The sequence below is a fragment of the Mesoplodon bidens genome (genome assembly GCF_964165515.1).
Source record: "Mesoplodon bidens genome assembly, chromosome: 1".
NCBI classification, from domain to species: domain Eukaryota; kingdom Metazoa; phylum Chordata; class Mammalia; order Artiodactyla; family Ziphiidae; genus Mesoplodon; species Mesoplodon bidens.
In genome coordinates, this window is record NC_138176.1 from 86,932,915 (window position 1) to 86,959,930 (window position 27,016).

The 27,016-nt window shown below is 38.5% G+C and overlaps 1 protein-coding gene across 1 annotated transcript; it reads right to left on the bottom strand.

The window, feature by feature from the left end:
* Nucleotides 1–1,774: 1,774 nt before the first annotated feature.
* QRFPR (pyroglutamylated RFamide peptide receptor) lies at nucleotides 1,775–26,645 on the bottom strand (the record flags this gene model as incomplete). The annotated part of the gene is given in 7 exon segments (XM_081250922.1): nucleotides 1,775–1,910; nucleotides 2,114–2,198; nucleotides 2,202–2,211; nucleotides 4,315–4,550; nucleotides 15,995–16,089; nucleotides 26,307–26,627; nucleotides 26,630–26,645. Coding segments are annotated over 7 exon segments (789 nt in total). The 3' UTR covers nucleotides 1,775–1,884.
* Nucleotides 26,646–27,016: the final 371 nt, after the last annotated feature.

Genomic DNA, 27,016 nt, shown 5'->3' on the forward strand with positions numbered 1-27,016 from the left:
CTGCTATCTTAAACAAGAAATCATTCCTTAATTATTTTTTAAACCACTCAGGTTGGTGGAGTGCAGAGAAATACTGTCATACTGGAATGCCTACTTTCTACAGAGAAGAGATATAATTGTAGGTTTCTTGGATGCTCTTTTTCCTTGCCGTCTCCCTTTTTTAAAAAATAAATTTATTTCTTTTATTTACTATTTTTGGCTGTGCTGGGTCTTCATTGCTGCATGTGGGCTTTCTCTAGTTGAGGCGAGCAGGGGCTACTCTTTGTTTCAGTGCGTGGGCTTCTCATTGCGGTGGCTTCTCTTGTTGCAGAGCACGGGCTCTAGGCATGTGGGCTTCAGTAGTTGTGGTGCACGGGCTTCAGTAGTTGTGGCACACAGGTTTAGTAGTTGTGGCTCACGGGCTCTAAAGCATAGGCTCAGTAGTTGTGGCGCACGGGCTTAGTTGCTCTGTGGTATGTGGGATCTTCCCAGACTAGGGCATGAACCTGTGTCCCCTGCATTGGCAGGCAGATTCTTAACCACTGCGCCACCAGGGAAGCCCCTGTCTCCCTTTTTTAAAATTGCCTTTGTCAATTTATTAAAAATTAACTTTAAAAATAGTTTCTTTGTATCTATTTTTCTAGGTTTTCCTGAGTTAACACAGTTTTGTAAGCATATCAGCAGCTAAGGAATCTAGCATAGTGATGAGAAACCAAAGGAGTCAGAACGGTAGCATTTACTCATATTGTCTTATAATTCTGATGATTCAAATAGGAGCATTTTAATGTTATTTTATCTCATTTCTTTCTGATTTCTTTCTTTTATAGAAACATCATAATCACAGTTCTGGAAAACAAAAATTTTAGTGAGCAAGAGGAAAAGGAACTTGAGATCTAAGCCAGTAAAGCTCTGCATGTTTTTAAAACTTATAGATTCAACTGATTTTTATGACTCTTTCCCCTATTCTCTCATTTGCCAGCCAACTCTTTTCAGCCTCATCTGGTTCAGAATAGAAAGAATCTTCCTGACCATGAAATGGAAAAAAGGTGTCTAGGTTTGACACACAGTAGGAGCTCCAAAAATATTTGTTGAATCAGTTCACTGGCAGTGAATAACATATTGCCAGTCTACACCTTTTAATAGGTGGGTCTGTTTTTGTTTCAACATTTCAAGGACTCTTGTACTCCCCATAAGACCTATAAATACTATATTTGAAAAGTAGCTGAACTTCTTTTTTACCTCTACTCATAGTAATAACTTCTCAACATTGTATTTATAGAGCCTGCTAGCCTTACAGATAATGAAATTAAATGGATCCAGGTTGAATTTTAGAGCAATAAAGCAGAAAAACATGTTAAGGCTACTTTGGTAAGCTGAGATTGTGAAAAGAACTCTTTATGGAGTGATAAAGAAAGGAGTTTTATTTTTACAGACTATGTGGGGAGTAGAGAGGGTCAGGTTGAGTATTAGGAGGAAATTCCTGAACGTGTAGTTTTCTCATTTTATTAGCACTACTTCACCAGCCACACATGGCAATAGATGTTCTTTGAAAATGTAGGTCATATGGATATAACAATTTTTTTGGCCATTCCTATATTGGTAGGCACTCAGGTTTTTTTTCTATCTCTGAGTTGTTTCTATTGATAAACACCAATATACATCATTTTTAACATTTTATTAAATACATTAAAACAAGGTCTTTTGATAATGCTTTTTTTTTTTTTTTTTTTTTTTTTGTTTGCGGTACACGGGCCTCTCACTGTTGTGGCCTCTCACGTTGCGGAGCACAGGCTCTGGACGCGCAGGCTCAGCGGCCATGGCTCACGGGCCCAGCTGCTCCGCGGCATGTGGGATCCTCCTGGACCGGGGCACGAACCCGCGTGCCCCGCATCGGCAGGCGGACTCTCAACCACTGTGCCACCAGGGAAGCCCTAAAATTATTAAAGCTTTGATGATACTGATACATATTTACCTGCCACATAACGATCTAGTGATCTTGAAAACATGAAAGAAACCTATTAAAAGGTTGATATTTGATTACCCAAGTGAATGGCAACATATTTCAATGATTCATTTTCCATTCTAGCAGGAAATGAACTAGAACTTCCATCAAATGAGAATGACAAACACTCACTGTATTCAGTCATCATGTGAACAACGTGGAAAGGTACCCAGCACACAGCAAAGAGAGCCACCACTGTCACTATCATGACAACAGCTCACTTCTTCTTCCTGGACCCACAGAGATATATTGCATTAGTTAACTTCTCCTTGGCAGATGTGTCAAGCTGACAGCAAAGCTATTAAAATTAAAGTCTAGACCTCTCAATGATATTTTTCAAATGTTAATGAAGCTCATGACAGATTATGAGCTGTTCTTCATCTTTTCCCATTTCCATTACCCACATCCCTATATTTCTCATAATGTGAACATTCTAAAGATATGTGCTCATTGTGGGTCTAGCACCGTGCTCAATGCTTGGCATGGATTATGTCCTCAATCGTCCCAAAAAGTCATTTGACAGGTGCAGAAAGTGAGGCACAGAGACGGTTAAGTAACTTGCAAAGTCAGACGGCTAGCAGAAGATTTAAACTATAAAGGCTAGTTTGGATTTAAACGTAAGCAGTCTAACTTCAGTGTCAAAGCTCTTATTCATTTTGTGTTGAAGAACACTTACGCCTGTGATAGAAAAATATGGGAAGCCCTCAGGACAGAATTAAACGGTAATCCTCCGTTACATAACTAAGTAATATGATTAATCAGGGATTCGAACGGAGTTTTCTCCATTAGTCCTGTAAAGGAGATTAATGTCTGCAAGAGATTTACACATTTTCAAGTTTACAAAGAGTCATATTCATTATTTATTATCTCAGCATAGTAGTCCTTTCTTCTGAGGAAGTGAGAGAGCTAAATCAGCAGTATGTCCCAAGGTGCTGAATAGTCCAGCACCCTGCACGTCGAGAGGGAGGAGTTCTTTATATAAACACCAGAGGTCGCTGTACACTTGTAGAAATGATAAATTTCATCAAACCACTAGACGTCTAAGATTTTTTTTAAATTTATTTATTTTATTTATTTATTTTTGGTTGTGTTGGCTCTTTGTTGCTGCGCGTGGGCTTTCTCTAGTTGCTGTGAGCCAGGCTATTCTTCATTGAGGTGCTCGGGTTTTTCATTGCAGTGGTTTCTCTTGTTGTGGAGCATGGGCTCTAGGCACATGGGCTTCAGTAGTTGTGGCTCGTGGGCTCTAGAGCGCAGGCTCAGCAGTTGTGGCGCATGGGCCTAGCTGCTCCACAGCATGTGGGACCTTCCCGGACCAGGGCTCGAACCCATGTCCCCTGCACTGGCAGGCGGATTCTTAACCACTGCGCCACCAGGGAAGCCCCTAAGATTTTGTTTTTAATAGCCATTCAGTGTAGATTATAAAATAAACCATATGGCCCATGAGTATCATAGCAGTAAATTGTGTTTTTAAATTTCTATTAATCAATATGATCAGAAAGTAAAGCTTTTAGGTAAAAATAAAATATATCAATAATAATATATATATTTTTTTGCATTACGCGGGCCTCTCACTGTTGTGGCCTCTCCCATTGTGAAGCACAGGCTCCAGACGCGCAGGCTCAGCGGCCATGGCTCACGGGCCTAGCCGCTCTGCGGCATGTGGGATTTTCCCGGACCGGGGCACGAACCCGTGTCCCCTGCATCGGCAGGTGGACTCTCAACCACTTCGCCACCAGGGAAGCCGAATAATAATAATTTTAAATAAATAACATACTCTCATTTCCAAAGGATTTTCATACACGTCATCTCACGTGTTTTAGCATCATCCTTGGGTGGGAGGAAGTAAGGATGGATATCATCGTGCTTCCTGGTACACATGAGGAAAGCAGGGGTCTTGGGAGTAAGAAGACTTATCCACATCATGTGGCTGGTGAGGAGTGGCAGAGAGAGGACAGTGCCACAGCAATTCCTACTGCATCATATTGACATGCAGAAGAAAATACAACGATTTTAAAAATTCCGAGTAACTATTTATAACAGTGACTTCCCCTTTGATTTGGGAGCTAGTAATCACCCTTTCTTCCTGCCATACATAAAATCTCAAAAGTTTAAAGTCAGTCCATGTGCTAAACGTGAATTACAAATGACACTTTGACTAAATTACCCAGGAATTCTGAGATCTCTGGCAATGGTCTCTTTCAGCACAACTAATTAAAGATATATATATTTTTTAATACAGCAGGTTCTTATTAGTTATCTATTTTATACATATTTGTGTATATATGTCAAACTAAAAATATTTTAAACAGAGGTGAATATTCCATTAAACAGACCTGGCAATTTTTGACATTTCTTTTCCATGAATAGTTTGAAGCATTGAGCCATCCCCCACTCTTTTCTTTATCCAAAGTTCATAGCCGATCTTACTGTACAGGATAAGCATCACCATAAGAGGCAGGAGGAAGAGGATGACAAGGATGAAGGTAGTATAGATTTTCTGGTGCCCAGGGCTGGTCCACTCTTCCAAGCAGCAGATGTGTTCTTTTTCATATAAGAAGTTATACTTAATCTTTAAAATAAACATAATTCAGTTAGAAGAGCCAGAGGCAGCATCAAAAGAACACAAAGCAGGGCTTCCCTGGTGGCGCAGTGGTTGAGACTCCGCCTGCCGATGCAGGGGACACAGGTTCGTGCCCCTGTCCGGGAAGATCCCACGTGCCGCAGAGCGCCTGGGCCCGTGAGCCATGGCCGCTGAGCCTGCGTGTCCGGAGCCTGTGCTCCGCAATGGGAGAGGCCACAACAGTGAGAGGCCCGCGTACCACAAAAAAAAAAAAAAAAAGGTGGAAGACCTAAATAGATATTTCATCATAAAAGACACTTTCATGTCACTCCTGAGTCTTTTCTAGTTGGCCCAGCTATTCCTCATGACATGTTTTTCAGATGTTTCAACTCCCTGGACACCTTCCATTGAATTTTCTCCAGTTTGTGACTATGTGGCCCAGAAGGGAACCCACTGTGCTTAGAATGTGGCCTTCCAAGGCAGAAATTGTAGGGCTGTACTGCTTTCCTGGGTCTGAACATCCCCTTCTGTGAGTGTAACTGAAATAAACAACAGCCTTTTGTGCTAGAATTTTCAAATGGTTGGTTTCTGTTTAACCTGAAATCAACCTGAAATGAATTGGGTCCATTTAACAGAAAATTTCTGTTAACTCAAGATTCCCTTCTCATCATATGACTTAGGAAAAGAAATGACTTAGATATCACTCAAGATAATTCCATTCCAATCCTTCTCGGAAGCTCCAAATGGCTACCTAAGAGCCCATCCCACACACTCCTAACCTCTGTTCCAGTTCCCCAAATTCCAAGCCTTTTCAAAGTTAAGGCCCTTCCTTCCCAACAAGATAGTTTTGATGCTAAGTGAAGGAATTTACTTTCAGTATTAGTATAGTTCACTGCTTGAATACTGATCATACTGTGAATGAATTAACTTACCTCAAATCCTGTTTTGAATGTGACACTTGAATAAATGAATATATGAATAAATTATTAATCTGGATATTTCTCCTGCTCTTTTTTTTTGAAAATTTGACTAGAATTTCTTTGATTCTTTCAGCCAAATTGTTTATACAAACACAAAAGTTGGACAGGCCAAAGTTAAAGAAATACCAGAAGAAACTTCCCATGAAATGGATATGGATCCATTATCAACAAATTTTAGGTATAACTACCCAAACAAAAATTATTACTGTAATGTTTATTGTAGTATTATCTCATTGTAATGCTATCCATCCTAAATCTATTCAACTTGTCCATCACAGTAGCATGGAAAATTTATCAGCTGATTCCCTGATATCAGGATACACTCTGATCTTGATTCACCTAATCTATTAGTTAGCCACTCTGAACTTCCAATTCATCATTTGTAAAAAGGGATTAATAATACCCACCTGTCATAGGACCAATAAAATGACATAAGCATCCAGTACAGGAATGTTCTTTAATAAATGGCAGCCTGATTAAAAGAATTGAGGTAAATTCGGTACATATGGAGCTGATAGATTCTTTGTGGCTAAACTGCCCATTAAAGAACATCTAGTTCCATAGCCTATTTCCCAGATAAATATACTGCATCTCAAAGGAGTTAAGTGATTTGCTCACGTCCACACAGCTGTTTAGTTACAAGACGAATACGTGAGCCCACGTTTTCCAACTCTACCTCTTCCCACTGCCTCACCCTCACTTATCTCCACACATCCACGCTACGTGGCAGTTTTCTTGTCTAATGCTCACAAATCATCTGTTTAATAATTCACTTGAGGATTTTGCACCCAGAGGAGTTCCATAATCTGTTATCTTACTCTTTTCATGAATCTAGACAGCATTTGCCCAACTCATTACTTCTGACATTTCTCCAACCAACTTTCTAAGAAATTACTGTTTTTTTTTATCACATCTCCAAGTGTCTTCAGTGTTGTGGCATGTAATTTATCTATGCTGAAGATTTGAGTTCTTTAAAAAATGGGTAGACACTCTTTTGCTATCTATTCACTTATACTGGATCTTTATTTTCATTTTAACCGTCTTTGTTTTGCCCTTTTTAATTTAATTTGGAGGTCACTTTTCAAGATCTAGAAGACTAAGCAAAATAGGCATTAAAGAGCTTTGACTTTTCTCTGCCCTTTGTTAAATTTCTATGAATGACCTTCCCTTTCTTTTTCAGCTTCTTGTTTTGCTGATGAATCTCTCTGATGACTCTACAGTCAGCTAGCTCTACACATTAGACTTCCCAATGTGAACTGAATAGGTCTCAGTTATTTTGCAAGAATGTGTCCTTTGTGACATTTCTTCCCACAAATGGCAATTTTAAACTGGGATAATAATCTTAGAATTTCCTGTGTAGGGCACTGTTTTCTTGGGATGTCCCTCCCTTTTTTCCTTATGGGATTATCTGATATTAATGTAGGAGATGTGTTTCTTAGAGCCTGCCTGGAATGGTTATTTCTCATAATTTTTTAAAAAAAAATCTGAACTATGATTATCTCTTTCTTTCTTTTGGCCAAACCATGTGGCTGGTGGGATCTTAGTTCCCCTACCAGGGATCGACCCCAGGTCTCGGCAGTGAAAACGCCGAGTCCTAACCACTGGACCACCAGGGAAGTCCCTATTTCTCATATTTTGATTGCCAGCATCCAACTTCATTTGCTACTAGAAGCGTAATTCCCTCTGGTGCATGAACTCTCCCCTATGTGGGCAGGTTAGGGAAGAGGCCCTATTAGGGAAGACAAGGCAAACACAGGATGGCTTCTCTCAAAGACTCTATCAGCTCCAAATGTGCCAAATTTACCTCAATTCTTTTAATCTGTTGACAGAGTGCAATGAAGATGGAAGGGGGAGATTTGAGCTAGTGCGGCCCCGTGCTCACCAGATCATGAGCGTGAACAGACCACTGCTTAGTTACGGCTGCTAACCTCTCTGCATCCTTGGTCCCTGCCTCTTGCAGGCCCTTTCCTCCAGCTTCACACTGATCCTGTGAACCTCCAGCATCTTTCCAGTATATCCCCTCCTCTTAAGCTACTTAGCTATCCACTGTTGCTTGTAAACCAAGTAAACTTACTTTACTTCTCTTTTATTACTTTTTCTCTGGAAGGTAGATTTCCTAACATGTAGAATACTCTGGTCAATGTTCTTTCTGTGTGTGTGTTAATGCTGAGATAACACAGTCCAAATCCTACTATTACAGTTTGCCTCCATTGCTGCTTCCATTTCTACTACGTCAGACCCTCAGGTAAGAAATTACAATAATTCTCCTTTGCCTACTGGGTTAGGAACAAATGCTTTCATTAAATATTTATTGCCTTCTATTTCCCACCATAACTTATTTATATTACTTTATTTTCCAGAACATGAACTCTTTGCTCTGGACATGAATGGTGTCCACTCCCCTATCTACCAAGCCCATCTCCACCTCCCAGCATATGCAGAGCAGGTCTCAATGGTTCAGATAGAAACAAGATCTCATTATTTCTAAAAATGATGTTTGGAAATTGAAAACAATTTGGCCAGTATTTGTTTTCACTCTTGGGTAATACTGCCTTTAAAAAGGATCCAAGTGAAGAGGACAGAGTGAAAAGAACAAGTATTCATACTTAGAAAAGATTGAAAAGCATTCTTTTATTAATTTAGAAAATGGTATAATGAGCTATGTTTGCATGAAGGTATCTAATGATGATAACTAGTCTGTGAATAATTTGTTCCAAGGTTGGTAATAAACAAAGTGAACAGACATTTGCAGTTTTAAAGGAAAGATTACTTTATACAACCATTATTGAAACAATGGTCTAACATATTATAAACAATCTAGCATATAATTTCCTTAATTTCCTGTACAAGAAAATTAAGCCATATTCAAACAATTGATACACCCTGTCCCAATATGGCCTGTAAGTTTCTAGTTTTTTCTAGCACGTTTCCTTTTTTTAAATTAATTAATTAATTTTATTTTTGGCTGCATGAGCTTTCTCTAGTTGCGGTGAGGGGGGGCTACTCTTCGTTGCGGTGTGCAGGCTTCTCATTGTGGTGAAGCCACAGAGCACAGGCTCTAGGCGCGCGGGCTTCAGTAATTGTGGCACACAGGCTCAGTAGCTGTGGCTCGCGGACTCTAGAGCACAGGCTCAGTCGTTGTGGTGCATGGGCTTAGTTGTTCCGCAGCATGTGGAATCTTCCTGGACCAGGGATCGAACCCATGTCCCCTGCAATGGCAGGCAGATTCTTAACCGCTGTTCCAGCGGGCAAGTCCCTCTAGCAGGTTTCTTAAGCAGCTAGCTGCTAATGAGCAAATTTACCAAATCCTGAATCCTACCTCATTTCCCTCAACCACATCCTACAGTAGGAGAGTGGGGAACAAACTAAATATAGTCAAAGTGAGAATTGTTATACAAACTGTGGCTGAGAACCACAGAGGAACAGAACCATGGAATTCCCCAGCAGGAAGGTCCTCCCAGAGATGAATCAGGCTGAGGGTTTCCATCAGCGTTCCATGGAGCCCTGTGTTCCTGCAGGGATGCTGTGGGAACTGCCAAGAAGGGAGAGGGGGCTCTAAGCTCCAGCCCTGCTTCAACTTTATAGTTTAATTTATAGTTTAATTTAATGGGGTTCCAGCATATAAATCATCCACAATTTTAAAGATGAAGTTATAAAATCCCAAAGTGGACTGGAATAATCTGCCAATGTAAACCATACAGACTGAAGAGGAGAACCATTGTTGCTAAATATTTTAAAACAGATGTGCGGCCCATCTCTCCTAGAATTTCAGCCCTCCTGATAATTACAGTTGACCCTTGAACAACGTGGGGGGTAGGGGCACCGACTGGGGCACAGTCGAAATCAGTATAATTTCACAGTCTTCCTTCCATATCCAAGGATTCAAACAACCTTGGATCGTACAGTACTGTAGTATTTACTATTGAAAAAATTGGCATATAAGCGGACCCTTGCAGTTCAAATCTGTGTTCATCACGGGTCAACTGTATTGCTATTTAGCATTAAGACCTTTACAAAGCAATCTAGTAATTATCCTATGACTTGTGAACTTTGCAATAATGCTGCATTTGAGTAGCAGAAAAGAGGGAAGAACTTAGCCCAGGGAAAGGAAACCCTGGCTCCAGGCAAAGAGGAAGGCTAGGAGGAGGAAAGCCAGAAGGAACCTTAACTCCTGCAGAGTGGAGGGACAGGGAGAAGATTCTTACAGTTTCCAAGTGCCAAGAAGAAGACTCAGTAGAGAGACTGCAAGAGGAAACTGACAGCAAAGAAGATGAGCCATTTTTCTCCAGAATTCTTTTTAGACTTAGGGAAGGAGATGGAAGCTGCCCAGCTGGCTCTGAGAGGAGGCATGTCCATCTGGGCTGCTATAACAACGTGCCATGGATGGGGTGACTTATAAACAACAGAGATTTATTTCTCATGGTTCTGGGAGTTGGAAGCCCGAGGTCAGAGTGCCAGCATCGTTTGGTGAGGACCCTCTTCCGGGTTGCAGACTTCTCACTGTATTCTCACTTGGCAGAAAGGGTGAGAGAGCTCTGTGGCATCTCCTTTACAAGAAGACAAATCCCATTCATGAGGGCTATACCCTCCTGACCTCTCATTTTTTCTTTCTCTTTATCAATTGAAAATTTTATGAGATAATTATAGATTCACATGCAGTTGTAAGAAATAATACAGAAAGATCCCTTGTATACTTTGCCCAGTTTCCCCCAATGGTAACATTTTGTAAAACTACAGTAAACTATTACAACCAAGATATTGACGTTAATACAATCCACTGATTTTATTCATATTTTCCAACTTTACCTGTACTCATTTCAGTGTGCGTGTATTCTATAGATTTTATTAATAGGTTCAAGTATCTGCCATCATAGCCAAGATGCTGAACACTTCCAACACCACAAAAATCCCTCCTGTTGCCCTTTTATAACCACACCCATATGCCCCTCCCACCTCTGCCCCTCCCTGCCCCTAACCACTGGCAACCACTAGTCTGTTTTCCATTTCTAAAATTTTCTCATTTCAAAAATGGTATATAAATTGAGCAATATAGTAAATAACCTTTTGGGATAGGCTCTTTTCTTTTTTTATTTAAACTTATTTATTTATTTATTTTTGGCTGCATTGGGTCTTCATTGCTGGGCGCGGGCTTTCTCTAGTTGCGGCGAGCAGGGGCTACTCTTCATGTGGTGTGCAGGCTTCTCATTACAGTGGCTTCCCTGGTGGTGCAGTGGTTAAGAATCTGCCTGCCAATGCAGGGGACACGGGCTCCATCCCTGATCTGGGAAGATCCCACATGCCATGGAACAACTAAGCCCATGCACCACAACTACTGAGCCTGTGTGCCACAACTACTGAAGCCCGTGCGCCTAGAGCCTGGCTCTTTTCTTTTAGCACAGTTCCCTGGACATGCATCCAAGTTGTTGCATTTATCAGCAGTTTGTTCCTTTGTATTGCTGACTAATACTCCACAGAATATATGTACCACAGTTTGGTTAATCATTCATCCACTGAAGACTATCTGGGGTATTCCAGTTTTTGACTCTTACCAAAAAAGCAGTTATGAATATTAACATATAGGTTTTGGTGTGAACACAACCTTTAATTTTTCTGGGATAAATACGCAAGAATGGAATTCCCTGGCTGCATGGTAATTGCGTATTTAGTTTTATAAGAAATTGCCAAATTATTTTCCAGAACGGCTGTGTCATTGGATATTCCTGCTGGCAATGTATAAGTGATCCAGTTTCTCCACATCCTTGCCAACATTGTGTTGTCACTATTTTCTCTTTTAGCCATTCTGATAGATGTGTATTGATATCATGGTTTCCCTGATTTCTAACAATGCTGAACATCTTTTCATGTGTTCGTTTGCCATCTGTATATCCTCCTTGATGAAATTTCTCTTCATGTGATTTGTTCATTTTCGAATTGGACTGTTTGTCTTTGCGCTGCTGAGTTTTGAGAGTTTATATATTCTATTGATAGATACTAGTTTTTTGTCAGATATATACTTTGTACATATTTTCTTCCTGTCCGTAGCTGGTCTTTTCATCTCTCCACATGGGCTTTAACAGAGCAAGTGTTTAATTTTGATGAGGTCCAAATTATCAATTTTTTCCCTTTATGCATTGAGCTTTTGGTGTCAGTTAAGAACTCTAAGAATACTGTGCTCAGCCCTGATAATTTTCTATGTTTTTTCCCCAAAGTTTCATAGCTTTACATTTACTTTTAAGTCTACAATCCAGTTTGAATAAATTTTTGTATAAAGTGTGAGATTTAAGTTTTTGTTTTGTTTGCTTATTTTCACCTATAAATGTCAATTGCTCCAGCACTATTTGTGGAACAGGCAATCCTTCCTCCATTGAATCACACCTTTGTCAAAAATCCTTTGAGCATATTGTGCAGATCCATTTCTAAATTCTCTATTCTGCTTCATTCATCTGTGTTTATCTCTCTGCCAATACCACACTGTTTTGATTACTTTATCTACATAGAAGCTTTGATATCAGGCAGAGGAATTCCTCCCACTTCTTTGTCAAGATTATTTTAGCTATTTTAGGCCCTGTGCCTATTATAAAGTTTTGAATATGCTTGTCTATGTCTTCAAAAATCCTTGCTGGGATTTTGATAGGAATTACATTAAACCTATTGATCAATTTTGGGAGAACCAGCATCTTTAATATGTTGAGTCTTCCAATCCATTAACACAGCATGTCTCACCATTTCTTTATGTATTCTTTGATTTTCTTCATCTGCATTTTGTAATTTTCAGCGCATAGAACAGAAAACTATGTTTTGTTTACTGTATACCTAAGTATTTCACTTTCTTTGGAGTAATTATAAATAGTTTGGTATTTTTCATTTCATTTTCTGCACGTTACTTGTTAATATAAAAATATCACTGGGTTTTGTGTGTTGATCTTATATATTTTGACTTTGCTGAATTCACTTATTCTAGGAGATTTTGTAGATTCTTGGGATTTTCTATGTAGAAAATAATGTCTTCTGCAAATAGAGGTAGTTTTATTTTTCCTTTCCAAACTTTATATCTTTTATTTCTTTTCTTTGCCTCCTTGCAGTGGCTTGAACTTCAAGCACTATGCTACAAAAGAGTGGTGAGAGCAGACATCCATGCTCTGTTCCCAATTTGAGAAAAAAAGCACTGTCTTTCACCTTTAAATATGATGTTAGCTGTAGGTTTTTGTACATGCTCTTTATAAAGCTGAGAAAGTTCCTCTCTATTACTAACTTGCTGAGAACTTTTATCATGAATGGGTGTTGGAATTTGTCAAATGTTATTTGTGTGTCAATTGCTATGACATGAATTTTCTTCTTTAGCTTGTTGCTCTGGTGGATTACATTGATTTTTGAATGTTGAGTCAGACTTACATACCTAGGATAAATCCCACTTGATCGTGTGTATAATCCTTTTTATACATTGTTGGATTCCGTCTGCTAATATACTGAGAATTTTTATGTCTAAGTTTGCAGTTGAGAGATATTGGTTCGCAATTTTCTTTTTATTGTACTGTCTTTGTCTACTTTGTCAGAGTAAAAGAGGCCTCATGAAGTGGTTTAGGAAGTGTTCCCTTCTCTTCTATTTTCTGGAAGAGTTTGTGTAAAAGTAGTGTTAATTCTTCTTTAAATGTTTAGCAGCATTCTCCAGTGAAACCATCTGGCTGGGAGATGTTTTGGGGGGGCAGCTTTTCAGTTACAAATTAAACTTGTCTCTTCCTTTTAAAAATATCTTTTTAATCAAAGAATTATGAGCAAATCGTTCAAAATCAGAAGGGCTACGATAAAAAAGAATGGGTCTCTGCCCACCCCCTCCCACATGCTGTCCTACTCCCCGACATCTACTTGTGTTTAATTCTTCTGCCAGGTACCTTCACATTGCTAAACAAGTTGCTTTATATTCTTGATTTACTAATTTTAGATGGTCTATATTGACTTTCCTCTAGGATAGATAGGCTTTTAGTTCACTTTTATTACCTCCCACCTCTGCTTCTCCCCACATCTTTTACTTTTCTTATGGTTATAACAATTTCTTCAATTATTTCTTTGAAAAGCTTTTGAGAAGTGTGTTTCCTAAATTCTTGCATGTGGTTTCCTCTATCTTTGACTCATAAAGTAATACACTTAACACCCTTTTCCTTGGTCTATCAGCTTCCAACAGTTTATCTTGTCCCTCACTTTGTAAGATGGTGATACCTCACCTCCTCATGTCACCTCCTTCCTCCTTTTCTCCCTCTCTTCTTCCTTCCAACTTCTATCAGCTATACCTTTATATTTACTTTATTAAGACTGATAGCTTTGCATTCTGTTCCATTGCCATGTTAAGTCTTCTGTACTTGGCCTACATTTTAATTATAAAAGATTAAAACTATAAGCAGCATTTTCATTATTATGACTATTTAAACATTGTAACTAAAAAACCAATATACATGTTCCAAATACATTTCTCTTTCTCTGAATTTATAGTCATGATCCTTGTGAATTTACTCATTGCTCTAAAGTGTGCCATATTTTAATGTGCTTTGTATCCGGGCCATGACCTTTTGTAGAGTATTTTCATTTATTGATTTTTTCCTGGAGTTTTAGTTTGCATTTCTTTTTTTCCAGCTTGAAGAAGAAACATGTACCTTCTTCAACACAGTATAGCAGTTTAGAGTATAAGCTCTGGAATTAGACTGCCTGGGTTTGGATCTTGGGTTAACCACTAGTTAATTGTGTGACCTAGAGAAAATTACCTTACTTCACTGTGTCTTGGGTTTTCTTATCTATAAAATGTAGATGATGAAACAATACTTGTCTCATAGGACTCTTGGAGGATTAAATGAAATCATAAATGCAATGTGTTTAGGACAGAGCCTGGCACTATGTGAAAGTGCATTCATGAGTGTTAGCTACATTTATTGCTGCCATAATCATCATCACCATCATTATTTTTACTATTACATCTCAACTTTTCACATAACATATACACAACTTGGAATCAATTCTAGTATTTGTTCTTTTAAGACTTTCTTCTAGAAGACTACTGACTTCTAAGTTTGATGGCTGTATTTATTTATTTATTTAAAGATTGTTCTATAGCCATGTTCTTGAAATTCATTTAGAATGGATTCCTTCTCCACTGTTCCTTTTATTTCATGGCTTCTTATTTCTTGTATTTCACCCTTGTTTTGCATGAATCTTTTTCAAGTAAGTACTTCAAATTAATGAGTTTAAAGTAAGCTACTTAAGTTCTTGCTTATCTGAAAGTGGCTGTAATTTGACTTTAAGTTCAACTTTATCTTCCTTTGGAATCTTGAAGATCTTGCCTTATTGACCTCTAGCATCCACTTTTGGTGCTAACACATCTATACCGTCCGACTGATTTTTGCTATCTTATGAGTATCCTGGTTCACTATTTGGAAGCTTTTATTGATCTCTTTGTAATTGTACTTCTGAAATGTAATGGGGATATGAGTTGAAGCCTAGGCCATTTTTTATTCTTTTGCTCTTTGTGTGCCTTTTGAATTTGGAGACCTCTGACTCTCTTATTATCTCTGTGTTTTGTGCATTTTTTTGGTGGAACTCTTATTAATCGGATTTTGGAATTCCTGGCTGTATCCCTCATGTTTACATTTTTTGTTGATACATATTTTTTGCTTTATAAATTCTCTTTGTCTTTTTTGGTCCACATTACAGAGATCTTCTTCTCTTTATCTTCTAGCTCTTATAATTTATATATAAATTCAGCAATCATATTTTCACTTTTAAGAACTTTTTCTTATTCTCAAAATGTTTCTTTTCAGAGACGCTTAATCTTGATTTATGAAGACAATATCTTCTTAAATCAAGACATCTCCCACTTACCATTAGTAACTCATTCATGAAAATTAGACATTCTGCATGAAAATGTGCACTAGGAGCCTATTCCCCGTCATTTAAAATGCCAAATCAGGGCTTCCCTGGTGGCGCAGTGGTTGAGAGTCCGCCTGCTGATGCAGGGGACGCGGGTTCGTGCCCCGGTCTGGGAGGATCCCACATGCCGCGGAGCGGCTGGGCCCGTGAGCCATGGCCGCTGAGCCTGTGCGTCCGGAGCCTGTGCTCCGCAGCGGGAGAGGCCACAGCAGTGAGAGGCCCGCATACCGCAAAAAAAAAAAAAAATAAAAAAATAAAAAAATAAAAAAAAAAAATAAAATAAAATGCCAAATCAAACTCGCAACAGAATTCCTGAAGTGTAACTAAAATAGAGTTAAGTCATCATTTAGTATGTAAAATGCTTAAAATATTGCTCCCAATTTCCAGAACAATTAGAATCGTTTTTATCAAATGGTTTGTGTGCATGTTGCTCTGTAGGCAGCATTTTCATGGTGCATCATGAATATTTTTTTCCAACAAGGCATAGCAACCAGCACACAGAAATTAATAAATATGTTAGAAAAATTCAAATATAATTTGCAACAAAAACAGGACAATTACCTTGGATGACCTGATACCCATGAAGAAAGGAACAGACTGGAAACTTGAAGAAAGTTGAAAAGCGAGGAGGGCTGAAATGTAATCATTGTCATTGGCTGTGGAAAGTGATATCATGAGTAAGTTGGGTTGCAAAGGTGCAATTTCAGGCAAACTATAAAACTCAGAAGCTGTCAGGTTTTTTTTTTTTATATCACTTTTGTGCTCAGGTAGGGACTCCTGAATGAATCTTCAAGGGATGCAGTTGACTCTTCAGGATGAAACACTACAGAATATAGCTTTACTTACTCTCCTCTAGTATGTTTATAGAAGTATTTGCATGGTGATATAAGAGATATCTGGCAGTAATATCTCCACCAAGTTCAAAGATAATGATTATCATTGTATCAGCAGAGCCCACAAATAATTTTCAGCAAGCAATGTCTAGTGGTTTAATTGGATACCTTCTGGTTATCACTGTGATTAAATTTTTCAGACTGATATCCTGAACAAATTTAGTACTTGCTAATTTCTCATCATACATTTAAATAATTCTTCAACATCTTTTTCATTGACCTCTTTGCAAAGCTAGTCTTCCTTTCAAGAGTAACAATTGCAAAGAATGGTTCAGTCGCAAAGAATGTGTAAAATGATGTGATGCTTCTCTTAGTGTCAGCAACATTCAGTACACACATCCCATTGTGAACACTAGGCATGCTTTTCAAAATATCTATTTGTGATTTTGATGTTCTACCAAATGTATTTGGAATATAGCTGGATAATTTTTATTTATAGATAAATCATTTTGTTGTAAATGTTTTATTAAGTTTTGGTACATAAATTTTTCTTATGTAAAATCAGCTTTAAAAGTGTTGTATTGAATGATACATTTATTGTAGAAGTTTGAGACTTAAAAACCAATAAGAATTCCACTATGAAAATATCAAATGAGGAGACATGCTTCAGAATATGTCTGTAGATATGAAAATACCACTTAGAATTTTTTCTAAAGAAATCTATAAATCACCCGTTTATTCTAGTTTCATTTATCTGTTTGTTTGTATTATTTCCTTTTATTCTGCAAACTTTCTTCAACTGCCTAACAATCGTTGATTGCCTTTACATATTTAAGAATAGGGCAACATGAAAGACTTCTGGCTTTTCTGTGTACATGGGCTGGAGCTGTCCTCAGAAAGATTTTGATTTAGGATGAGTGGGCCTCCACAAGGGACCATACAAATTGCAAAACCCTGAGGTTTTTCTCTGTGGAGCCAAGCTGATACTAACTCTGTAGTTCTGCTCAGAGTGCTTCCTTCAACTACTTTACAAGAAGAACCTTCTGGGTGCATATTTGTGTCAGAAAACAAGTTCACCAAAGTAAAATTATGTCTCTTCTGGTATTTCTCTTCTTATTTTCATTACTCTAATAGCTACAAATACCATTTTAGAAAAGTAACAATTGTTTTTTCACTTTCCACTAATGGCAATAATTAGACTTTCAAATAATAGAGTAAAATAAGCCCAGATTAAACATCAGGGTAATAAAGCAGAAACAAAGTGGTTTCATTGTGCTAAAAATCTTAAAATAACTCACTGTCAAATAATATTTTTTCTTTCTTTTCTTTTTTTTGTATACAAGGAAAGAAATGGAGAAGGTCAGGTTAGCCATTAGGAAAAAAATCTTGAATGTGAAGGTTATCAGGCAACAAAATGCATTATAAAGTGTTCTTCCCCAGAAATGCTTAATAAAAAATTTTAAATATTCATGGAATTTATGTAGTCAGTTGCTCACCAAACATAAAATAACCTCAAATTAGTGTAAACTAATGCCAAAAATAGCGGGATGGCTAAGTAAAATATATGTCAATATAATGTAAATTATTAAATCATCTCTCAATGGACGTTTTAAAATGAAAACTGAAACAAGCAGTAAACAAGTGATATATACATGTACACACAAATACACTCAAACACTAAAGGGTTTCTATTTTGCTAAAAATATATTCAGGAGAAAACTAACTACTAAATGTTACTAATTTTAGTAACACACTAAAATTCTCATCATAATTACATCTAGATTTGGAATAAATAATTTTTATTTTCTTTGTATTTGTTTGTTCCATATATTAATTAGATGTTTCGGACTGCAAATAAAAGAAAATTCAGCTCAACTGGCTGAAACAATAAGGGAAATGTACTATTCATATAAAAGTGATTCCAGAGGTAGAGCAATAATGGGGCAGTAAATTCTACAGCTGAATGATTTCACCATGGATTGGCATTCTCTCCTTTGGATTACTTCATCCTCAGCATGCTTTTGTTCTTAGGACTGGAAAGGAAAATATACACTTTTCTCAGTCCCTTTATGAAAGTGAGGAAAACCTCAGACTCTATGGCCAAAATGGGCTGCATGCCCATTTTAAAACTCATTGACAAGGAGAATGAAATTTAAAATATTGACCTACATTAATGAAATCCAACTCCTAGAGCTAAGAAGGATCCTTAACTCCCCTGAAGAACATGTCCACCCAATACGTTAATGTACCAGGTTTCTGTTTGGAAGGAATAACATCCAACAAGACCTAATTAAATAGAGTCATTCTATGTGTAAAAGGTGATTGTATTAGTTCTCTACTGCTGCTGTAGCAAATTACTACAATCTTAGTGGTTCAAAAGGACACACATTTATATCGTATAGTTCTGGAAGTCAGGTGTTTAAAATGGGTCTCAGAGCTGCATTCCTTCTGAAGGCTCTAGAGAAGAATCTGTTTCCTGGCCTTTTCCAGTTTCCAGAGACTGCCTGCCTTCCTTGGCTCAAGGCCCTGAGTCACTCTGACTTCTGGCACAACTGCCACATTTCCATCTCTGCTTCTGACACTCCTGACTCCCTTTGTAAGTACCCTTGCGATTAATAGGGTCCAGCCAGATAATACAGGATGATCTCCCCATCTCCAGATCCTTAATTTAGTCACATCAGCAAAATCTCTTTTGCCATGTAAAGCAACATAGTCAGAGGTTGTAAGGATTAGGTTATGGACATCTTTGAAGGACCACTGTTCTGTCTTATCACATAGAATTAACATGACAATATTGCACAGTGACTTATCATTAAAATGTCAGTTATCTCCAAAACAGCATATAAATTGAATACAATACCAATCAAAATTCCAGGGGGACAAACTTATTTTTAAATGCTTATGGAAAACTAAAGGTCCATACATAACTAAATCAACTCTGAAAGAGAAGGTCAAAGAAATGGGGGACTTTCCCAAGCAATATTTAGATATGCTAAAAAGCCTTTGCAATAAACACTATAGCACTGGTGTGGACTTAGACAACTAAACAATGTTTCAAAATAGACAGAAAGGAAGATGGAAAATGGATTTATAATTAACATGGCACCACAAATCAATGGAGAAATTATAAGTTGTTTATAAGAAGTGTAAAAAAGACTACCTCTCTACATGGAGAAAAATAAACCAATATGCCTATCTTGTATCACATACAAAGGTGGACTCTAAATACATAAATTATCTGTTAAAAATAAAAGCATTAACAAAAATAAATAAAAATGAAAGCATTAGATAAACATAGCAACATGGACAGATGTTGGAAACAGCACTGAGCAAAGTAACAATGCATATTTATGCAACATATGTAAGAAGAATACAAACAAATTTAAAGGTACATATCAAACATATTATTGTAGCCACCTTTTCAGGGGGAGATGAATTATAGCAGGGAATGGGGATTTAAGGGAAAAATGAATATAAACATAATAAAACAAGAGAAGGTTATTGTCCAGAATGATAATAATATCATATTATTAACTCAACGCTATGAACCTGAGATCCCAAAAGAGAGCACAAAGGCAAGAATGAGAGAGAGTTGTAGGATGGAAGGTGAAAGAGAAGTCTACAAACGTTTTTTGCAAGATGGAGAAGGTGAAATGGGAACTTATCTTTGCTTGTTTCAAGCCATAACTAAAACTTTAGACCAGACACATCTGAAGATGGAAGCAGTAACCATCAGTTACAATTCTCAGCAGTTACTCCTAGGTGGATATTCAGACACCTTTCCCAACAACAGAGATGTGTACACTGGGAATTCCAAGACCTACCCCAGATTCCAAGCCCTAGAAAGCACTGGTTCTCAAACCTGGCTACATGTTGTAATAAGCTGAGGATCTTTAAAAGAAATTGATACCTAGATCTCACTCTGAGAGATTCTGAATTGTGGGGAGTGAGTGGGGCCTTAGGGTTTTAAAAAGTACCCAGGTAATTTTAATATGCAGCAAAGTTTGAGAACCACTGGGTGAGAGAATGGATTTGAGAGTGAGCCTTCTCTTCAGGGTCTACTTTCTAACATTGCTTCCAACTGTGGGGGGTTGGGGAGGGCTTGGGAGGATATCTTAGTCTATCACACTAATTCTTCATTCTATATTCTGTCTTCTCATTCATTCATTTGTTCCTTCACTCACCTATGGATCATATACTACTGAAGGCTCTGACTACAGACCAAGACAAAACATAAACACTCCCAGCTGTTCTTCATGGAAGGAGAGCAGGCATTAAACAATATCCCACAAATAAATATATAATTACAAAGCAGTATTCCAAGAAATTCTGTTTGAATACAGACAAGGATAAAGTTTAAAAAAACAAAAGTAAAATGCTGGATTAAAGTTGATTGAGAAAATGACAATATACATTAAAGCAATGGTGGTGAGTAATACCTAGAATGTTGATGATTGATTATCATGTACATTACAAGGGATACAAGTAGTGGTGTGCCAATAAATGTTAACAACCAGCTCCCCAGGTTAAAAAAAAGTTTCTGATCATTAATTGTTTGCTAATTTCCCTGGTATAAATATGGTCACCATTGCCAATCCCAAACTACCAAAAGGATATCAAAAAGTGTGGAGCCTGGAATAGATGTATACACAGTTGGTTATCATGAGTTGGTACAAATTAGCTCTAGCATACCATTGGATAGCTAATTATGTTCAAAGAAATGATAACTAAAAAGAATGCCACTTATATATGTTTTATGACTTCTTTTTTTTTTTTGGTTTTGTTTTCTTCTTCTCTGTTCTTTCTCTCTGTGTATCTAAAACACTATTCCTGAACAGACTAGTTGTAAAAGAAAGTTTGTGTTTTAGATATGACTTCTTATGATAGTTAATTTTTTTCTTCTTTTTTCCAGTTTTATTGAGATATAACTGACATATAACCTTGTATTAGTTTAAGGTGTAAAATATGACTTGATACAAGTATATATTACAAAAGGATTACCACAATAAATGTAGTTAACATCCCATCACTCCACATGGACCTACTGTATAGCACAGGGAACTCTTCTCAATACTCTGTGATAGCTAATTTTATGTCAACTTGTATTGATAATGGGGTGCCCAGATGTCTGGTTAAACATTACTTCTGGTTTTTTCTGTAAGGGTGTTTCCAGAGGAGATTAGTATTTGAATTGGTGAACTGAGTAAAGCAGGTGGTCCTTCCCAGTGTGGGTGGGCATCACCTAATCTGTTGAGAGCCCAAATAGAACAAAAGGGTGGAGGAAGGTGGGAATTTTCTCTCTGCCTGACTGCTTTGAGCTGAGACACTGATCTTCTCCAGCCCTTGAGGCCCCTATTTTTCAGGCCTTCAGACTCAGACTGGAATCTACAACGTTGGTTCTTTGACTCTCAGGCTTTCGAACTACCACTGCCACCTGCTATCCGGGGTCTCCAGTTTGCAGACAACAGACTGTGGGACTTCTCAGCCTCCATAATTGTGTGAGCCAATTCTTCACAGCACATCCTACATATACACACATACTACTGGTTCTCTTTCCCGGGAGAACTCTGACTAATAAATATGCTTATCTTTCATCTCTTCCCCTGCGCTGCTCTCATTGACTTCTGTGGTTCTGCAACATCATGAAAGTCTATCTCTGCTCTCCTCTGCTGTCTCTTTTCTTTTGTCCCTGTTTATGCCTTATACCTGCCAGAAGTGTCCTTTGTCCTGACTGAGCCACAATGATGATAACATTCAAAGTTAAAAGACTAACTTCCAATCTAGAACACTTTTTACCATTTACCGTGTTCTAATCAGCATTAACTCCATAAACTTATAAAATCTTCTTGGCAGCAACACCAAAAAATATGTATTGTTATGACTTCCATCTGTAGAAAGAGATGAGAAATAAGCAACTTACCCAAGGTTGTTCCTATATCCCATAAAATGATGGCTCCAGAGTCTATGCTCTCAGCCACTGTGAAAAACAGTCCCCAAACCACAGGTTTTCCATAATTAGTGTGGAGAAGAGGCCTTATAAAATAAGTAAGTATTTAGGGTATTCAATGGTTTGGAAGCATCAATCCTATTTCTTTTAAATTATGTTTCTACTTGCCAAATTAGTATAACTCTATTCTCTACCTGTCTCTATATTGACTTGGCAGACAGCTGATTATCACTGTTTTCCTTCTTTTCTACATCTCATCTCTTTATCTTTCACATTTCCCTGCTTCCTTCCCACCCTGTTTTTCTGAACACCACTTTGCAAATCTTGTCGGGATAACATTTTTCTAAAATTTATTTGAGTAGTGGGTCTCCTACAATTTTGTAATCTCTACACTTAACACAGTTCGAGGATTAAAACATATTATTCTGAGAGACTACACCACATATTTTTCAGGAACAGCTCTGATTTTACTGCAGTAATAAAAATAGAGGGCTAGGTGGCCTTAGGCAAAAAACATGTGTATAGCCGTTCTTCCACTCACCCTGAGTTGCACCTTTTGGTATAATCTCGTCTAAACAGTCTGCCTTTGTCACAGTCTCATCCACACCCACACATTCCAAGATGAATAAAAACTTCTGCTTTATTAGCAACCAACCACAGGTAAATCATTTTTTTAATTATCTGTGTTCCTTAAAATTGCATCATCAATTCTACCACTTTAGTAATCGAATTCAGAGAGTTGGCTGTAACAAAGTACTGCCACAGGGTAGCAATGGAACATAACCATGGCTGCTGAGTTCTGATGGGTTTAATTTGCTTATGGTCAACCATACTTGCTCTAACTTGACTCCCTTTATACTAGTGGTTTTAACCATGACCCACAATAGGAAATACCTTTACATTACACACACATACACACACACGTAATTTAAAGATATTTCTTATTGCATGTGTGGATACATATATGTATAGACATATATATACACACACAACCAAACTTTTACTATGTAAATGCTCTTTGAAATTCTCTATTGTAATATATATCATTTTTTTTAAATTGCTAATCCTGACTCACCCAATGACTTATGACTAATTAATAGGTTGCAACTCCTAGTTTGAAATTCGCTGCTTCAGATTAGTGATGCATCTGCTTCAGAATAAAATTCAAACTCCTTAACATAGCACTAGAAGGCTCTTCATGATTTCTCTTCTTTTCTCTCCAGCTTCATCTCTCACCACTTCCCCTTGGAATGCTAAACTCCAGGCATACAGAACTACTCACATTCTCCAGGAAAACTGCTGTCTTTCCTCAAAATCTTTACACGACATATATTGTGTACTATTCACCCTTGTATTTGAGTTCAGCATAACGACTAGCATATATTAGGCATTCATAAATAGTTGAATCAGTAAATGAATGAATAAATGAACAAATAAAAAAATTATATCAAAGTCTATGCAAAGAATGTACTTTGTCAATAACATCCCATAGATTTCACTCTGAAAATGCAGGTATAGGCTACAGAAAGGAGAAAAAGCACCCAATAACCTAGAGATTTATTAAGGAAAATTGTAGTTTCCGGAAACCGGAGTAAACAGCTTCATAATAGCTTATTTACTTTGAGGAAATTTTTGCCCATTTAATTTGGTTCAGCTGGATTTTGGTCATCAACAAATCAGGCAGACAAATAAAGTTGATTGTGTATTAAATTCCACACCCTCCTTGGTATAATTATGACTTGGAAAAATAAGCTCTAATGGCAAAAGTCCTAGTTATTGTAGTAACGGCCTCTATGGTATAACAGACAATCAGAGAGAAATATTTAGCCTGTCTATTTGCTAACAAAAGTGTTCAGTGGTGGCCTATTACCATTGGTCAAAATAACCTGTCCCTAAAGTGGAACACAGCAATGGTGTATTAGAGACCAATGGATCTCAAACTTCCTTGTGAATTTGGACCACATGGGGAATTTTGTTAAAATGCAGATTCTGATTCAATAGGTCTGGAATGGGGACTGAGACTGCATTTCTAACAAGGTTCCAGGTGATGCTCATGCTGCAGGCCCATGGCCTAGACTCTAAATAGAAAGAAAAGTACACAATTTATTGAAGACATTCTCTTTTACTCCTAGGAAGCATTATTTCCTAACTCAAATATTTTTGTTACCAAGGTAACTGAGCCACAAGCAGGTCCTATGACCACTTGACCTAATAACTTGTGCTGGAGGAACTGTTTTAGACAAGCAGCAGCCTCTCCTTCCTCCACAGAATTTCAAATTAAAAGGAACAAGTACTCTTTGTCCTAGAATAAGATATCTTCTAGTTACCAGTGAAGCAGCCCTTTTTTATTTACCTCTTTACATCAGGAACTTCAGTTGTCGACAACATTCTACATTGCCACTACCTAGAACTGAAACATGTTGAAAAGATGTATAAAAGCCATGCCAAAACCAAATAGCTCAGTATATTATTTTGGCTCTTATGTCTCTCACTTAACAATTGTTTTTCTGTTAGATTTCCTTCAGGTTTTCAGTGGAAGATAATCAAATCCCATTCTCATATAGTCAGCTTCCCATCTGTCAGTAACATCTGTAAGTCAAGAGTTTCTGACAATAATAGAAAAATGTGGGTGCTTTTCTCCCCCAGTTCTTCCTTTTTTAAACAAATTTTTTTGTTGCTATATACCTTTTTCCAAGAAGAGAAAAAAAGGGGGACACGTATAGAGTTGCTTTAATTAAAGGGAAAGCTCCTGTGCCTTTTTCTCAAAAAATAAGCCATATGTACCAGTCAAAAGTTTTTCCATTAGTTCTGTGGTGTTAGTTGCACAGGGCAACTTTAAAATGCCCAAGTATAATGATTTCATCAGAGTGCCTAAAAAAGTCAATAATCCATAAATCAATTTATGACTCTGCATTATGTGTCACTTTCAAGCTAATACTATGTACTCTAATGTTTAGTGTATTGGGGGAAATATATATATCGTAGATGGGATGGGAATCAAAGATTTTAGCAACCTGATCCACTAACAATAAACCTGGTGCAAATTAATGAAAAAAAAAAACAATGGCAGAGACTTAAATTGAGGATCTCAAGTTGGTAATTGTAGGATGAAAGAAACACCCGCCATGAGAATAAAAGGAATTAGCTAAGGAAGGGGTGGAAATAGCAGAGTTTGAAACACAATGATTCATTTCTCTCACATTCTCCCTATATTTCCAATCACTTTCTAAGAATTTTGAGATGGTCACAAGAGTACATCCACCCATGAAAACACAGGTACAATCAATGTTTCCTCGTCCCCAAGGCACTCCATAAGCACTGGTGAGAATACAACCCACTACTATTTATGGGTTACAAAACATGCTCTCTAGTCATGTCTCTTTGGAAAGACTGCATCATTTGGAGAAGTGCAGTGTCTTATTTTTTCCCACACACTGCTCCCAACAATAGCTCCAAATGGTTCTCTGCCATTTCTGCTCCCATTCTAAGGAAGAGAAATTAATCCCTCTTCCTTTATCAGTCAAGAGGACATATATTTTCTGTGTTCCTTCTCCAAGTGTGACTCTGTTCATGTATTTTTTTAAAAAAAGGACTAGATTTTTTTTCTGCAAATGCATTATATTTGTTTTAAAGTTTTAAGTCCATATATATACTTGCAGTACAGGTATCTGCCTGGAAGCCCCACGGGCAACTGGGGAGTGAGTCTGGAGGTTAGAGGAATGAGGGGATGTTGGGGTTTTTATTATTTGAAATATTTTATCTTACTTTTATTTTAAAAATAGGAAAAAATCTTGGTAATTGTGGGAAAGGGAGCTGAACTAACTGGTGCCGCTTCCCACCCCACTGCGGTGAGACTCTCCTAAGCATTTCCCTAACTTGTCTCTAAGCGACACGGAGAAAAATGCTGGAACGGAATCAAAAGGAGCAAAAACTTATCTCCAAGTGAGGGCAGGTGAGGAAGTTCTAAGAAAGGGCACTGGATTCATTTGGTAGAGAGAAAAATGGAAGAAAGTCAGAAGAGTAGAGTGTGTGTTGGGGAGGGGGTCCCCTGGAAGGCTGGGGATCAGGGGCCAAGGAAAGCGCGCGGACTCACCCCCCAGCCAGTTGTTGAAGATGTTCTCGAGCATAGTGACCGGGATGCAGAAGGCGGCGATGGGCAGGTCACTGAGCACCAAGGAACAGGTGAAGATGTTGGTGACGGTGCGCATGGCCTCGCTGAGGGTCACCACGTAGACCACCAGCGCGTTGCCAAAGAGCGCCAGGGCGAAGATGAGCACGCCGGTGAGCACGAAGGCCAGCTTGGCGCGCCCAGGCAGCTGCGGGGTGTAGACCAGCGGCCGCAGCCTGTACAGCGCGATGAACTGCTCCCATGTCGGGTTGTGGTTCCGCAGCAGCCGGGGGAACCGCTCCGGGTGATGTTGAGCGACTTCATGCTGAGCGCGCCCCGCGTGCCCCACCTCCCGGGGCTCGGACTCCCGCGCGGCGGGGCGCGGGCTACCGGGGGACCCGCGCGGCGGCCGCCTCCCTCCCCCTGCAGGCCGGGGCAGCCTCCGCTCTGGACTCGGGAGCACGAGAGGGCTCGCGCCAGCACCTCGAGAGTTTCTGGAGAAGGAAAGCAGTGCAGGGTTCTAACTCACAATCAACAGGCGGGAAGCCAAAGCGAGGGAGACGATCCCGTTGACCAAAAATGTTCGTAGTTCAAAGTTCTAATTCTCTTCTCTGAAGCCCGGCGCTGTGGCCGTCGGGAATGCCGGAGCGACAGTGCCCGCGCTTCTCACTCCCCAGCCTTCTGGCCACGCGGTG